General features: G+C 35.9%; 1 protein-coding gene and 1 pseudogene across 1 annotated transcript; one reads left to right on the top strand and one right to left on the bottom strand.

Annotated features, from left to right (window-relative positions):
• The first annotated feature begins 11,541 nt into the window (after window positions 1–11,541).
• LOC131622125 (uncharacterized) lies at window positions 11,542–12,105 on the top strand. The gene is made up of 2 exons (XM_058893169.1): window positions 11,542–11,625; window positions 11,713–12,105. The coding sequence occupies exons 1-2, from the start codon at window positions 11,542–11,544 to the stop codon at window positions 12,103–12,105; spliced, it is 477 nt and encodes a 158-aa protein (XP_058749152.1).
• A 577-nt stretch (window positions 12,106–12,682) lies between these two features.
• LOC131622124 (uncharacterized) lies at window positions 12,683–17,573 on the bottom strand (annotated as a pseudogene).
• Window positions 17,574–18,043: the final 470 nt, after the last annotated feature.

The following is an 18,043-nucleotide window of genomic DNA, read 5'->3' as shown; positions in this document are numbered from 1 at the left end:
TGAAAATTTCAACTTCAATGCATCTACCAAGATTGATAATCCTGAAGACGTTTATTCTCACATAAACGCCATTTTTGAAGATGAAGGGGAAGATGGCCCCGCAGTTGACTTGGAAAGTGTCTCTGACAACGGGTCTCTTCATCCTGAAGATTGGGAATTACATCCTGAAGATCCTGAAGATTGTGACTCATCTTATGCTCTTCAAGAAGTAGAAAGAGACCATCTCAACTCTATAAAGAACAAGGGTGACAAACCAGGACCTTCAAATCCTGCTCGACCCAGCGGTCAATGTCATCACTGAAGAAGATTCTGAGAAAATTTTTCCTGAATACATAATACACAGAGGAGTTCGTTGCTACTGGAAAGTTGTCGACGTTCCGAATGTTGTTCGCCGCTCAAAGTAATCACCTCGCTGTTATTTTGACCTCCTGCCTGGCCCAAAGCAGAGAGATGTTTTATAGGGCTTTGCTTTTAAATGTTTTGTTGTGCCCAAATAAGTTTGTGTATAGGGCTTTGTTTTTAAAAGTTTCCCTCTTTGTCCTGCCCAAGACAAATGAGTTTGTGTTTAGGGCTTTGTTTAAAAAATGAATCATAAATAAAGTGTCATTTTGAATTCCCTACATTATGTGTTTTATTTTTGCTTTTTCTGGAAATGGTAATCCTAAAAAACCAAAAAAAAAACTTTTCAAAAAATCTGCATACACTCTTGCATTCATAAATTTTCTAAAAAACAAATATAAATCATATGTGCAGATTTACTATTGATAAACCCATTGAATGCAATAACCCCTATGCCCTCTCCCAACTTTGAGTTTCCTGTGTTCGAAGCCGAAGAAGAGGAAGAAGAAGAGATCCCGGACGAGATCTCTCGATTACTTAAGCACGAGGAAAGAGCCATTCTGCCTCACAAAGAGCCTTTAGAAAGAATCAATTTGGGTTCTGAAGAAGACAAAAAAGAAGTGACCATTGGATCGCTGCTTGATGCTGATATCAAGAGTAAGCAGATAGATCTTCTCAAAGAATATGTTGACGTGTTTGCCTGGTCCTACCAAGACATGCCTGGGTTGGATACTAGTATTGTTCAGCATTACTTGCCATTGAAGCCAGAATGTCCGCCAGTTAAACAGAAATTGCGAAGGACTCACCCTGATATGGCTAACAAGATCAAAATGGAAGTTCAAAAGCAACTCGATGCAGGTTTTCTCGTCACTTCTGAGTATCCTCAATGGTTGGCCAACATAGTGCCAGCTCCGAAGAAAGATGGCAAAGTCAGAATGTGTGTTGACTACCGTGACTTGAACAAAGCCAGTCCGAAAGATGACTTTCCATTACCTCATATTGACATGCTGGTTGATAACACCGCTAAGTTCAACGTCTTTTCTTTCATGGACGGGTTCTCCGGTTATAATCAGATCAAGATGGCTCCCGAAGACATGGAGAAGACATCTTTCATCACCTTATGGGGTACCTTTTGCTACAAAGTGATGCCATTTGGATTAAAGAATGCAGGCGCAACTTACCAAAGGGCAATGACTACTCTCTTTCATGACATGATGCATAAAGAAATTGAAGTTTATGTGGACGACATGATAGCCAAGTCCAGCACAGAAGAAGAACATATTGAATACCTTTTGAAGTTGTTTCAACGACTAAGGAAATATCAGCTTTGCTTGAATCCTAACAAATGTACTTTTGGGGTTAGATCTGGAAAACTCTTGGGTTTCATTGTCAGCCAAAGAGGTATTGAAGTAGATCCCGACAAATTCAGAGCTATTCAAGAGATGCCTGCACCAAAAACTGAAAAGCAAGTAAGAGGATTTCTTGGACGATTGAACTATATCTCCAGATTTATCTCTCAGATGACTGCTACTTGTGGGCCAATTTTCAAGCTTCTCCGCAAAGATCAAGGGGTTGTATGGACTGAAGATTTCCAGAAAGCGTTCGACAGTATCAAGGAATACCTGTTAGAACCACCAATATTGATTCCTCCAGTTGAAGGAAGACCATTAATCATGTACCTTACCGTGTTAGAAGAATCCATGGGTTGTGTGCTTGGACAACAAGATGAAACCAGTAAGAAGGAGCATGCCATCTATTACCTGAGTAAGAAATTTACAGACTGTGAGTCTCGTTACTCCATGCTCGAAAAAACATGTTGCGCTTTGGCTTGGGCTTCAAAACGTCTCCGCCAATACATGATCAACAATACTACTTGGTTAATCTCCAAAATGGATCCAATCAAGTACGTCTTTGAAAAGCCTGCCTTAACATGAAGGATTGCCCGATGGCAAATGCTATTATCCGAGTATGACATCGAGTACCGTGCCCAAAAAGCGGTCAAAGGAAGTATTCTCGCCGATCACTTGGCGCATCAGCCAATTAATGAATATTAATCTCTCAAGTTTGACTTTCCTGACGAAGATGTCATGTACTTGAAGATGAAAGATTGTGACGAACCGTTACCTGAAGAAGGTCCTAATCCTGGATCAAGATGGGGCTAATTTTCGATGGAGCAGTTAACGCTTTTGGCAATGGAATTAGGGCAGTCATCATCACTCCCAAAGGTACTCATATCCCATTCTCCGCCAGATTACTATTTGATTGCACCAACAACGTCGCAGAATATGAAGCTTGTATCATGGGTCTCGAAGAAGCCATTGACTTAAGGATCAAGATCCTAGACATATATGGAGATTCAGCTCTCGTGATCAACCAAATCAAAGACAAGTGGGAAACTTACCACCCTGGCTTGATTCCTTACAGAGATTATGCAAGACGTCTGTTGACTTTCTTCAACAAGGTTGAATTGCATCATATACCTCGAGATTAGAATCGAATGGCAGACGCCTTGGCTACTCTATCTTCCATGTTCAAAGTCAGTCATTGGAATGATATGCCTAAAGTCAGAATTATGCGCCTTGAAAGGCCCACCTATGTGTTTGCAATTGAAGCAGTCATCGATGATAAACCGTGGTTTCACGACATCAAACGCTTCCTTCAAACTCAAGAGTACCTGCTTGGGGCATCAAACAAAGATAAGAAAACTCTAAGGAGGCTTTCTGGCAGTTTTTTCCTGAACGGAGATGTGTTATACAAAAGAAACTTCGACATGGTTTTGCTCAGATGCGTGGATAGACACGAAGCAGACATGTTAATGCATGAAGTGCATGAAGTGTCCTTTGGAACCCATTCAAATGGGCATGTAATGTCCAAGAAGATCTTAAGAGCAGGATACTATTGGTTGACAATGGAATCAGATTGTTATAAACACGTGAAGAGATGTCACAAGTGCCATATCTACGCAGATAAGATCCATGTGCCACCGACTCTACTCAACGTTCTCTCATCTCCATGGCCTTTTTCCATGTGGGGTATCGACATGATCAGAATGATCGAACCGAAAGCTTCAAACGGTCATCGTTTCATCTTGGTGGCAATTGATTACTTCACCAAATGGGTCGAAGCAGCATCTTACGCCAACGTTACAAGACAAGTGGTTGTGAGGTTCATCAAGAACAACCTCATTTGCCAATATGGTGTTCCAAGTAAGATCATTACTGACAATGGTTCAAACTTGAACAACAAAATGATGAAATAATTGTGTGAGGAATTCAAGATTGAGCATCATAACTCTTCTCCTTACAGACCAAAAATGAACGGCACCGCTGAAGCCGCCAACAAGAACATTAAGAAGATCGTCCAGAAAATGGTCATCACTTACAAAGACTGGCACGAAATGATGCCATTTGCTTTACATGGGTACCGTACTTCAGTGCGTACTTCAACAGGGGCAACTCCCTTTTCTCTAGTATACGGCATGGAAGCTGTGCTCCCCGTAGAAGTTGAAATCCCATCAATGAGAGTCCTCATGGAGACTAAGTTGTCAGAGACTGAATGGTGTCAAAGCAGATACGATCAGTTGAACTTAATCGAAGAAAAACGTATGACTGCTCTATGCCATGGACAGTTATACCAAGCAAGGATGAAACAAGCCTTCAACAAAAAGGTTCGACCTCGTGAATTTTAAGAAGGCAACCTCGTGCTTAAAAAGATCTTGTATTTTCAACCAGATTCTAGGGGCAAATGGTCTCCTAATTACGAAGGCCCGTATGTTGTCAAAAGAACATTTTCTGGCCGCGCCATGACTCTTGGAACCATGGATGGTGATGAACTCCCACATCCTGTGAATGCTGATGCAGTCAAGAAATACTTTGTCTAAAAAAGACAAAAGAACAGCTCGGTAAGTCGAAAACCCGCAAAGGGCGACTTAGGCAAAAATGAGCGTCTCGGTGGACTGAAAACCCGAAAGGGCGGTCCAGGCAAAAATTAGAGACAATAAACAGAAAAAAAATTCATCCTGGTAGATTGAAAACCTGAAAGGGCAATCTAGGCAAAAATTAAGGATATATGACAAAGTAACTGCATCAGTCCGTACTTCGTCACCTGAAGAGTCTTTTTCATCAAAGGATCTTCGAACAAATCATCGCCAACCTGAAGCGACAAGCACAGTTGGAACTCAAAGTTGTTAGGGAGAATAGTGGTTATTGCTTTCAATGTAGCCTTTTCCGCATATTTACTATTTCCAACTTTTGTAAATACTCTATGGAATCACGCCTTTAGCTGATTACCATCCTATTAAATAAATTTGAGCCTGGTGCCCATTTGTTTGCAATCTCTAATTTCTTTTAGCTTGCAAAATGACGCTTTAATTGTGTTATTCACTTTTGAAAGAAAAAAAGAAAAAAAAGTTTTAAATGAATTTACTTTTCTTTTTCAAAATAAAAGCAAAACTTTCCTTTGAGTTGTGAACAACAGAAGGAAACATCAACAGCTGTCTCCATAGGATGAATAAAGGATTATCCTTCAGAGCTATTCTTTTCCTCAAAAGAGATGATGAGACAACAGTATTCTTATCCCAGGCCAATCGCCCCTCGCGGTAGGGAAGTTCTTTTATCCCCAGTGAAGAAGTTCTTCCATCTCAATAAGAAAATAGGCTTATCTTCCCCAGAGAAGTCTAAAGCATGCAGCACCATTCATCACCCGTGTTATCTGCACCGTGTTGAAGAACATTTTTCAATGTTTGTTTCAAAATTACTTGTTTTAGGATGTATTTATCCCAAAGGAAAAAGTATGGGCGTGTCATCTCTCCAGTAGGTTGCCACCCATAATCAGAAAAGAACACCTTCTTTCTCCAGTTCCCCACTGAGATCATTCCTCGTGGAAGAAGGTTGCTTTAGTTTCTCCTCTCAAAACGAAAGAGAAAATCCCCATTCGAGTTCATTCCTCATGGGTATAAAATCTTGTTTGACTGTTTCTTTCCAATTCATTCTTGGTTAGAACCTTGTCTTTACCAGAGATTCATATTCCGATTCTCAAAATAGAGTCGTGAAAATTGAGCCATAAGCAATAGCCTCATCATCTGAGCAGCTTATGCCTCTTCCAAAAGACTTTTCCTCTCTAGGAAATCAATCATGAAGACCATGTGACAATCAGGGCCTTATTACTGTTCACAAGGCTGAATAACCAGTAATTTCCCTAGCAAAGTCTCCAGGATCATTTTATCACTCGGCTGATAATTGATCATGTCTTCAGAACCGCTATCACGAGTCTGGTAGTCGGTAATCTTTTGTTCTGGTTATATTACTCTTTATCATGTCTATCACAATGCAGATAGTCGGTAATATTAACCGAACCTTTGAAACTCTTTTTACCATGTCAAGTCTATCACCGTGCTGATAGTCGGTAATACAGTTTCATACCCTTCACCTTCGCATTATTTAACAAGTTTATCACTGTGCTGATAGTCGGTAATGTCGATAGGTAAGCTTTTCTTACAAAGCTATCATTCCTCGGTGAAGCATACACTTGCTTTCCCGAGAAAAAAAACGGATTCTCTTCCTAAAATGGATTGAGACATCCTTCCCGATCTCTTGTCCCCAGTGGAGTCAGTTCTTGATATCCCCTCGGTAAAGATATCCTTGCATCATTCGCAACTTTGGTATCTTAGGTCCAAAATTTGCGTCTTCTGATATTTAAGTCTCTTCCACCCTATCAAAACGAAGATTTTCAATCTTAATATCTCAGGTTGAAGAAACTTAAATAGGGGCATCTGTCATACCCCAATTTTCGACCTAAGATACCACCTCATATCATCTGCATATGCATCATTTGCATCTCTAACAAATTGCATAGCTTGTGTTTGTTACTTGTGCTCAGCAGAGTTTAATCAAGAAATCACTCATCAGTACAAGCAACAACCAATTAGGGTTTTGTTCTCCCTTCGTCTCAAATGAAATATCTTCATCAACAATCAACATTTGGTCCTCAAAGATTCATTTCAACAAGCTCAAAGGCTTTGAATCAACCAAATTAGGGTTTTGACTGAAGACAGCATACTCCTGACTTTTGCTCAAGATTTGATCTAATGGCTTGGGACATGACCTAAAGACCCCAAGTGCATCATATTGACCTAATCTATTGGCTCAAGACATCTCTCACACAAGGATTGATCAACAGTGAAATTTCAAGTCATCAGACTAGGGTTTTGAACTATCAGGGACTGAAATCAAGGATCACATTTGGGAAACCCTAAAAGGCTCCAGGGCATCAATAAAAGTGTTCAATCATCTTCAAATAATCCCTATGACAATGTCCAATGGAAATTGTATCTCAATTCAAGATCCACAGTCATCAATTTCATCTGATCGACAATTAGGGTTTTGACCTAATTCATCTGAACAACTGACTTTTTAATCAGGACATGGTGCCACAACTTAAACCATGGCTCAAGGTCCTCCAATAACTCAATGTGATCCATTCATACCATTCATTTGGTGAGGATAGCTTGGTTCATTTGAAATCTCCAGAAACGCGATTCGTCCGAAAAAGTCAACTGTCCAAGATCACCATTGACTTTTTGGAAATTTTGGTCAACCATGACTTTTGAAGTTTTAAATCATCAATATATGATATGTTGAAGTCATTTGATCAAGGAAAATCAAGAAAAACAATCAAGAATCAAAAAGTCAAAAGTTTGACTTTTCATACTTAGAAAAATTTCTAAGTGTTTTCAATGGTTTTTTCCAAACTTTGGAAGGGAATATCTCAAAATTTCACCTACAAACTGAAAAAAACTTCCAACATGAAAGTTGTAGATTTTGATCCAATGAACAACTTTGTCACATATAATTTTTTTCCATAAGATCAACCATTTAAGAGATATGGAGCTTCAAAGTTGGTATCTTTTGAAAAATTCACTTAAAACCTCATTTTCTTCAAAGTTCATGGATCTTTTTCACCCATTTCCTTAAAGGTCTTGAAGAAACTTTCAACTAGGGTTTTGAAGTACATAACAAGATCTTTCCAAAATGTCCAAGAGCATGAAAAAATATGGAGCATAGCTATGGTTTTGAATTTTGCCATTAGTGATCATTTCACTTAAAATTTCAAGTCATTTTTCACAAAGTTATGAACTATTTTACCTTATGATGCAAGCAATGACATAAACAAGCAATAATTGGGAGATATTTCTGGTTTATGATCAGATTGGAAAGAGATAAGAAGCATAGAAGATTTTAACCATGGTTAGTCATTTTAACCATTTGCATTTAATGTGAAAGATTCCATTTTATCTCTTAAGCCAAGTCACCAAAGAAAGATCAACTTGTATAGTCTTGCATTCAGAACTTTTGGCCTATAAATAAAGGTCCAAACTCCATTCAAAATCACACCAAAACCTCTAAAAAATAGGTTTTCTCTTTCTTTTCTTGAATTGCAAGTTTCATAGTTTTCAAAGAGGTAGAAAACCCAACCTCCAAACCATTGAAGTTCTGGCCAAGATGGTGGTTCCAACAACTCATAAACATCATATGAGATGTGTTTGATCCACTCATACACCCCAAAAACACCCAAATATCAAAATCACTACCTCACTTCCACATGAACCAAAATTGAGCCTTATCATGCCAAATTTCATTCAAGCTCATTTATGTCCAAACTAACACTTCAAACATCATCCATATATCACATATGAACTATCCAATCCATCACATATGGCCTGTAACCTCAGAATCATCAAGCTCAATTCATACTTGGCCCTACTGCAGATCGGGTTCCATGGAGTGATCCAGATGAATTCAGTTCATTCAAAGCATTCAAACATGTTCCATAATCATCATTGAAGCTGTCCAGATCAAGAAACAACAACTGGAACTTCTCATTTGCAGAATTCGATTCTCAGTTTTGCCATTTTTAAGGTAAGTGCTCTTGAACTTCAAACTCCATGAACCATGCATCATAAATGAAATAATGCTTTGCCATATTGTTTCTGCACTATCACTGATCATTAGCCCTCAATCAATTTCATAATTCATCAATCATACACAATTTCAGATTGAATCATAGAATTAGGGTTCTTCACGATTTCCAGAAAATTGATGATCTTAGAGTGAAAATAAATGAAATTAAATGGTACCATCATGATCCTTGTGAAAAAACGAGTGAGATAGACCCTTCACTTGATCAAAATAATCCAGTTTCAAAGATTTTCAAAAATCAGTTAGGGTTGTGTTCTTGGTGCCAGATTTGGTTTGAAAAATTCAAATTCTTGATTTTAAATATAATTAATTCAACGCGTGTATGTTACAAGCCACAAGCGTGGCTCAGTTGGCTTTTGTTTTGAGTGGTGACGTCCAGGTCGTGGGTTCAACACCCTTAGGGACCAAAACCTTTTTTTAACCACTATTTTTCTTCATTTTTCTTTACAACTTCAATCAATTAATTAACCAATCAAATTACTTCATTTTCACTTCATTTTTTGTGCACTCTTTATTTAATATACATATTTTATGAATATCCAAAAAAATCACAAAAATAATATTTATTTAATACATTTTTATTAGGTTTAAAGTGACATATTTTTAAGTGTTTTTTAATACTTTAAATATTGTTTTTCACTTGATTTTCAAACTTAATCACTTGTAATTATTTTTGTGATCAAACCCTAATCTCTTAGGTCTTAATTAAGCATAAAATTTGTTTTTATCTTAATTAAGTTGACTTTTGTCAAAATTCAAACTGTTTTTCAATAAAACGATCAAAGTTTTTCAAACGACGAAACCTCGCGTTTTTTAACAAATTAATCAACCATGTTTTATAAAATAAAACATGGGCATCCCTTATGGTATAAGTCCCGTTCCTTTGTATAAAATTAGGTTTTTCATTGTATATACACCTATCTTTTTATACCGCGATCAATTTGATTTAAACCCTCGAATAACAAAATCAAAAATTAGGGTTTTCTTCAAAATCTTCGTGGGCCTCCTTTAAGGTATAAGTCCCAAGCCCTTTTGTAAATATATATTTACATAGCCATGATGGGCCTCTCCCCGAGTATAAGTCCCGAGCCCCGTGTACATAAACGGATCATCCTTACAGGTATATTTCCTTCATAAACTCCATTGTACACACACATCTTGTCATATATAACTGTTCATACTTGTTCATATTTGTTCATGTACTTGTTCATATTTGTTCGTACTTGTTCATATTTGTGATCATGTTATATATCCTTGTTCAACTTAGTATAACACTAGGTTCCCCATAGCCTCCTATTGGGCTTCGTGCAAAGAATCTCCCTAGTTCAGGTTAGGACATAGAGAATGGTTTCTCGGTGAAATCGCTCTAAAAGCTCAAACCAACTATACCATGCCTCCTCTTGGGCTTCATACAAACGACTTGTCCCTCCCATAGCCTCCTCTTGGGCTTACAATGCAAGGACCCTCGATTGTCCCTCCCATAGCCTCCTCTTGGGCTTACAATGCAAGGACCCTCGGATAGCCTCCTCTTGGGCTTCGTACAAGGACCCACGGGCTTCTTATAAGCATCCCCATAATCCAAATCAAATACCCTAGGAGATTAGACATTTATCATCTCTATGATAGGAGTATCTCTTCTATATCATCACAATCAATTAATCAAATTTCTTTTTTTGCCACAAGGCTGGCTAATCAATCAAACCTTTTGCCACAAGGCTGGCTGATTAATCAAAGTTTTTACCACAAGGCTGGCTTATCAAAACTCTTGCCACAAGGCTGGCTGATTAATCAAAACTTTTTGTCACAAGGCTGACTTATCAAAAGTTTTTGCCACAAGGCTGGCTAATCAAACTTGTTTTTGCCACAAGGCTGGCTAAACAAAAACATCTTTATCATTCTAAGCACCATAAGTGGCACAGCCCAGGGCTTATAATGAAAAGATTTCAAACAAAAACAAACAGATGTATGTGGTGATATAGATTAGATACATCGAGAATTTAGATGACATTAGTCTCTTATCCTTTGCTTCCACTAGCATAAGTGGGAACTACGATTGCTCTGACTTTCTCAACATCCCTTTGAGAATACGTAGGCACAAGGTCGTATCCTTGGTGAGCAAAACTTCTATCTCCCTCAAACCACTCAAACCTTAGCACCCGTAGACCCCGAGCTACAGATGCTCTGATTCCCTCTAAAGGATATGTATGCAGAAGATTGCGATGATCTTTGCGAGCATAATCAAACAAACACCTTAGGTCCCACCTATCTCACAAAAGAACCTCCCCAATAGCATAGAATGAGATATACAGACAAACATAACAAAGAAACCTATAGAGTACTATAGATACGTTGGGTGCTAATACCTTCCCTTCGTATAACCAACCCTCTTACCCGGAATCTCTCCCCCACTTTTGCATTGCTTTTAATTTTGTGTTATTTGCTTTACATATCTTTTAAGGTTATTGCAACTTTTTTCCTTTTCCTACTTTGGAAATAATAAAAATTTTGGTCGTGACAAAAAAACAAAATCATTTTCTCGAGCACTCGAGCCCAGAGAAGGCATCCGGTGTCTCATCCCGATTTTCACGCGACAGGCGCCAGTGATCAAGAAGATGAAAACAAGGCTGTGTCTATGGAAGATTAGGTTCTTATCTATGGGGGGAGGGTAACACTGATAAATTCAGTGCTGAATTCCATTCCAATTTTCTATCTTTCATTCTTCAAAATCCCAAAGGGTGTGTTAAAGGATCTTATTCGTATACAGAGGGACTTCCTTTGGGGTAACGGGGAGGAGAGATTCGGGATTGTATGGGTCGGATGGGACAAAATATGTAAGAGTAAGATGGAGGGAGGGTTAGGGATAAGGTGCTTGCTATCAGCCAACGAATCGTTGTTATGCAAATGGAAGTGGAGGTTTCTCATTGAGGAGGATGTTATATGGTGGAGGTTACTAGTGCATAGATACGGGACATTGGAGAAATGCGTATTCGGGGGGTTGAATCAAACAAATATTAAAAACTCTTCACTGTGGTGGAGGGATGTAATGACTGTGGGTTCTGTTGTGGCTGCCGATTCAAGTTGGTTTTTGGAATCTATTTCTTGCAGGTTCGGAAATGGGATGAAAGCATTGTTCTAGAAGACAAGATGGATTAGGGGAGAGTCTTTTTGCAGTCTTTTTTCAAAGCTATTCGAGGTAGCTACGAATCAGGATGCTACGGTATACGAGATGGGGAGTGAAGTGAATTCAGAATGGGTGTGGAACATAGGGGTCCAGGTGGATTTTCTTGAGGTTCAGGCTGAGGAGAAATTGGTTGAGCTAAACAACATACTGCGATTCATTGCCCTAAATTCTGAAAGGAAAGATGAATTCATTTGGCTTCCTCAAGGGAAAATTTAGTATACGGCTGGTGGTGGATATGGGGTGCTCAGACGGGTGGTTAGCCAACCAACTTTAAATGCAGCGGCATTGGAAGCGGCCAACCAGATATGGAGAACGCAGGTTCCTTCGAAAGTGCAAGTGTTTGGTTGGAAATGCATTCAGGACATAATTGCTACAAGGGACCAATTGGATAAAAGGGGAATCTTGTCTAATAATATGTTAAACTCGTGTGCTCTGTGTAATGGTGATAGTGAATCGGTTCTACATCTGTTTGTGTTATGTCCTTTTGCAAATACTGTATGGCAGCATGTGTGTTCATGGATGGGCATTGAAACAGTTCAAGCAGCCTCGCTTATTGATCATTTGAATTTTTTCTCTGCTTCGGTCGAAAGAAAAGTTCCGGTGAAGTAGAAGCTATTGTTGTGGTTGGCAGCCATTTGGGTGATTTGGTGTAGGCGTAATGCAGTAATCTTCAAAAACGAGGAGGCAATTGCCGTAGAGGTTTTTGAGCAGATATGGCTTTCTTCGTGGCATTGGCAGATTATAGGTGCAAAAATGAAGGGCCCAACTAATTTTTATTTCTGGTGCCAAAATCCTTTAGAATCATTGTTAGGATGATACTGCTGTAATCGGGCGAGTACCCCTTGTACTTTGTTTATGTTTAATAAAATTCCATTGCTTATCAAAAACAAAAAGGTCACTCATCTTATTTCACAAATAAAACAAACATTGTTAAGACATTAGAAATTAGGTGTTGAAAAAAAATGATCATAAATTTTATTCACAACTACTGCAATGCTTGTGTTACTAACTAGTAACTACACACGTCAGTTACAAACAAATAACTAACCAAACTACCCATAATTGATAATAGAATATAAATAGCACACACTGTTATTTTAATTACAATACAACAAGCCCGACATTATTTATGAAGCACTAACTATCACGAACACTAACAAATCTTTACCAACTAACTAACTGATTTTCATACGATCCTTGGACAAAAATCAAAATCGTGTAGTAAAAACAACTGATTGAGTTGATCTTGAATGTGAGATATTCCATATTCGTCCGCATTTTTACCAACAACATTCTGAAAGATACCAATGAAGTTCTCATATGCTGGCAACAAAATGCTTTCTATGAAAATTATTACTTGCTTTCTTAGTTGCTCATCAAAAACACGCCATGTAGATTGAGTTCCACACATCTCCTTAAACTTCTGATTGAACAAATTGAGTTTGTCTTTCATTAAATTTATTTCAGAATTAGGCTCCACTGATTCTTTTATATCAATATTCAAAAAATCGATCACCTTATCCAAGAGCTTCTACAATAGAGTTCAAAGTATTTCCCCGTGTTTATACAAAACCTATCATCACAAAAGGTTTCCAATTTGCACTTAACATGACATAGATTATTTATCATGAAAAAATAGTGCAAAGCAGGGTCATAAGCCTGTGACTTAGTTTTCAGTTTTCTCTCAAATTGCTCCATTATTAACTCCATATGCGAATAGAATAAAGATGTTCCCGCTCCATCAGTAACAACCATGGAGTGTGATCTTAAAATTTGCTCCAGCTTCTTTCTTGACCAAAAAGCCATAACAATGTAGCCAGTGGCCGCGCAGGTCATTGGATGAACACAACCATCAACCCAACAATGAAACTCCGCATCCAAAGTAAGGAATATCATATCCCCAAATTTCATGAAAATGATTCCACATATTTCAACCAATCTATTCTTGATTTTTATTGCTTCATTCACTAACGAATCATGAAATAATGATTCAAATTCAGGAATTAGACCACACAGAGTCTCTAACAAGTCGAGGATTTTAAACAAACGCCACGCTGAAGGGCTTTGATTTGCAAACGAATCTGCAAAATTCAGAAGCTCAATGGTTGCATCGCGACATAACTCTGAGAAATAGAGATCAGAGGATGCAAATGTTGAATCCGAGAAGACACAGCTATAGAGTCGGCGCTCACCGGGAAACAATACTGTAAGAGCAACCTCCGAAGTTTTAATCCATCTTCCAATTAAGTAATCTTGAAATCCCATCTTTCCCAATCTTAATAACTTATTCTTTAATAAGTCTTCCAACCATTCCTTTCGAAAACTTTTGTAAACCTCATAGCACTCTTTCTCAAATCCAGCATCAACCATTAATTTTGCAGTTTCTTGAAGGTTATTAACTTTTTCATGTGAAAGCGCATCAATTATGAAGTTATGGTCGGTCACTACCAATTTATAGTTACATTTCACCTTTTCCAAAAGCATTTTGTCAGTGTTTGAATTATTTTTCTGTAACCCTTTCAAACATGTTCGGAATTGTTGCAACAACCGTTCCGAACCTGTATGAAAGTGTTGCAGGATGCAACCACTATTGGTATTTTCTCGTCGTTGTGAATCGACTTGAATAACTACTAGTTGTTCGTCAGGTCCAAAAGACTGATTTTCTGACGTAGCATTTAAGGAAGCGAAAGAAAACCGAAGAATAATAAGACCGTAACTGTAACAGATTCCAACAATAGCTAACAATAAATTAAACTTCATGAGTTGTACAATTAAACATCCTAGATAAAAGTACATAAGATCCACTTCAAATCCACACTGAATTAGCCTTGATAAACTGAGTGACATGAGAGCAAAGGCAGCATATGAAATTGAACTATATGCATCAGGTTTTCCAGTTATAACTTTATCAGAGAAAAAAGAATAGAAAGAGGTAACTACCAATACCATAAATGCTGAATGAGCTTTGAATCGAAGACTTCTTGAGTCTCGCCATGTTCTTGCAAACAAAATAATTACACAAATGATGAAACTGAAAATGGTGTAAAGAGATAACTTCAAAAAGTCCCATTCACCAAATATATGTATGAAGGAAGAGCTGAAAGCATAACAAAGCAATCCAACTACTGATGATATCAACCCAACAAATCTCCATACCTTTAACTGCATCAGTTAATTCAATTTATGAATCGTTTCGCAATAGTTTTTCAACAACTTAGCAATTTATCCTTTTCAATGAAGTTAAATTTAAAAGGGTTTTTTTCCTGTCCACAAGTTCAATGGATTATTGTTGTTATACTTTTAATAATAACAGTACAATTTAACTTTAATGTCTCCGATGTCAGTCAAATTTTAAGAGACAATAATTAAGATAGATTCTGATTTAAATACATATCACATAAATGCATAATCGTACGGTTGTTATTAAAAGTTCTCCGTTTTCATAATAACCAAAGTTCTCATTTGATACATCTCTTATATATATATATATATATATATATATATATATATATATATATATATATATATATATATATATATATATATATATATATATATATATATATATCGAATCTGGTGAGAACTGATATATGTTGTGATAAACGAGAACTAACGATATTAATCTTCTGATTTAATTAACGCTTCAAATTTTTTTATTTTATATAAAGAGCATCTTACTGAATTTTTCTATTATACTTAATATTTATAAATTCCATAAATGGAAAATCTTATCATAATTATTTTTCTATTTGTTGTATTGATATTTGATATAAATAAAGATTAATATTTTTCGATTCATTTTATTTTTAAAAAATTTAATAAATAATAATATTTAAATTTATAGTTTGTCAATATCCAAAACGCGTTATAATTATTATAATATTGTCACTATAGTGAAATTTATATTAAATACTCACAATTGTAGAATTTGAAAATATAAACTTTTTCCGAAATTGCAAATAAATAAATAAAACGAAATTAATATTTAGATAATAATCTTACATTCTTTAATATTTTTAATCGAATAAATATATATAGATGTAAATCAATATTGTGGTTTTAATCAAATGAACATTCCAAATTATTTATAATATATTTATTTTATACTTTAAAATAGATATAATTATATTCACTGTTTATTTTTGAATAGTCTATATACATAGTCTTTAATATATGTTTTAGACTTAGTGTAATTTTACTAATTACATATAATAAATATATTGATCAATAATTTATTTTGATGAATAAAAGTATAACGTTCTAATATATTGATCAATAATTTTCAAGTATAAATCTATTATAAATAAAAGCAACTTTTTATTTTTGATTGTTTTACTATTGTGACCATTTTAAATAAAAATATATTATCGATTTATTACTTATATTTTTATTTGGTCTAAAATATTAAAAAATGTAAATGATTACATATATTTTAATTTTGTTGATTCATTTATTTTCAAGTTAATAAATATTTTATTTTTTATCTTCAACTATTGTGACCGTTTAAAATAAAAATTATTGATTTATTACGTATATATTAATTTGATAAGAATTTAAAATTATCACCTATATTTTAATTGAGTTGATTTATTTATCAGCAAATTGAAAAAAATTACTTTTACATATTTTTAAGTTACTAGCATTTTAAATAAATTTTACTATTCTAATAATAATATGTTAGTTATGGTGCTTATTAGATATTGGTAAACTAAACATTTAGTTTTTATTTAATTTTTTTAAATAAAAAATATTAGACTTTATTTATACCAAGCATTAGCATAAGAAAAATATTAGTCTTTATTTACACCAAATATTAATATAATAAATATAAAATAATTATGATAAGATTCTCTATTTATACAATTTTTAAATGTTAAGTATAATGGAAAAAATTCAGGAAGATGCTCTTTATATGGAATAAAGAAATCTGAAGCGTTAATTAAATCAGAAGGTTAATATCATTAGTTCTTGTTTCTTAAAATAGATATCAGTTCTCACCGGATACACTCTCATTATATATATATATATATATATATATATATATATATATATATATATATATATATATATATATATATATATATATATATATATCCGTGTTGGTCAGAGGCTTGGGACCACAGTTCCGAGCTTGTCAAAAGCTCAATAACACGAGACTCATTATCCAACTAGCCCCTTCAAGCTCATGATATAAATACTTTTGTAAAGGATTTTCAAGTACACATTCTCTAATCTCCACTTTAACTACCATTATCTGTTAGATTAATTATTTAATTAATAAAATAGATTGACATAATCAATTATTATTAAACACTAATTATTGATGAATAAAATGGATTGACATAATCAGTTAGATTAATTGTTGTGCCTGAATGGATCGTGATGGGTTGGACCATTTAGTTAAGCCGAATGAGAGGTCCATGCCCTTAGCTATTTAGTTATTTAAGCGTTACCCCATTAGACGATTAACATACTCTAAAAACCCTAGACCGTAATGAGGGTAGTAATTCTCTCATACTTATTCTCTCTGACAACCATCTCTTAAATTCTAAAGGTACACTGTTCTAATTATTGCCTAACTATTCTTGATTACCTTATAATATAATATGCTATAATTTATATATATTTGATTTATTAAATCCTTCATTATCTTGAACTCTAAATTGACTTGTGAGTTGGAGTGCTAACCGTGCATGTACCTCCCTTAAGTCCATCGTATCGAAGACAACAAACACCGATTAATGACATCGCTCAAGATCGATACTTCTAGGTCAAGAAACATCATGATCGCAACCTACAATCCCCGATGTCGTCACATCATATGCCTCGGAAGCTTCGCTCCGCCGTAGGTTTTGCAATTATCACCATTTCTGGTTCCGCAACAGAACAATGGCACCGTCTGTAGGAATCAACTTTCGATTTCAACGATTCCACCTTCAATACTCATATATGAACTCTAAAATTGTCTAAGGAGAGGAAATCGAAATCTCAAAAGCCAAAATCTCAGATCTGACCCATCTAGATCCAACAAGCCTTGATCTAGCTATAACTGGCCATTCACGACGATTATGAGCCATCGTAAAGGTAAGCTGACAGGCGCAGACAGATCTACAGAGTTTCGAATAATTGGGCCCAATTAAGACTTGGGTTGGTAAAAAACCCCATTCTTTCACTCTAGTCGAAATTCACAGGTGATCATCGACTAGTATTAGGTCGCGGAAAAAATTGAGGGTTGAATCGTGCTCCATGTCCAGCAAATAGGGGAATAGAAGGTAGCTCCAAGCTTCAGACCAGCTGTATGCACATAGCAACCCGGCGTCACCCAAAAGGAAAAAATGTGTAGCACGACCTTAGAAACAACTTATAAATATGAATGAGCACTAGAAAATATATGCATGACGCTATTGGTTAATCCTTCCATATTAATCAAGCATGTCCTTTCAAGCTACCCTCTCGGGAAGAGCTTCAAGGATGCAGTCCGCTTCATGAGGTTTCTAGTTGAAGTGGTCGCTGTAGATTCATGGGAAAAAGGGTCATGTACCCCCTA

Source organism: Vicia villosa, unplaced genomic scaffold (assembly GCF_029867415.1).
Source record: "Vicia villosa cultivar HV-30 ecotype Madison, WI unplaced genomic scaffold, Vvil1.0 ctg.000024F_1_1, whole genome shotgun sequence".
NCBI classification, from domain to species: domain Eukaryota; kingdom Viridiplantae; phylum Streptophyta; class Magnoliopsida; order Fabales; family Fabaceae; genus Vicia; species Vicia villosa.
The sequence above is the reverse complement of the archived record's forward strand: the minus strand, read 5'-3'. Positions and strand labels throughout refer to the sequence as shown.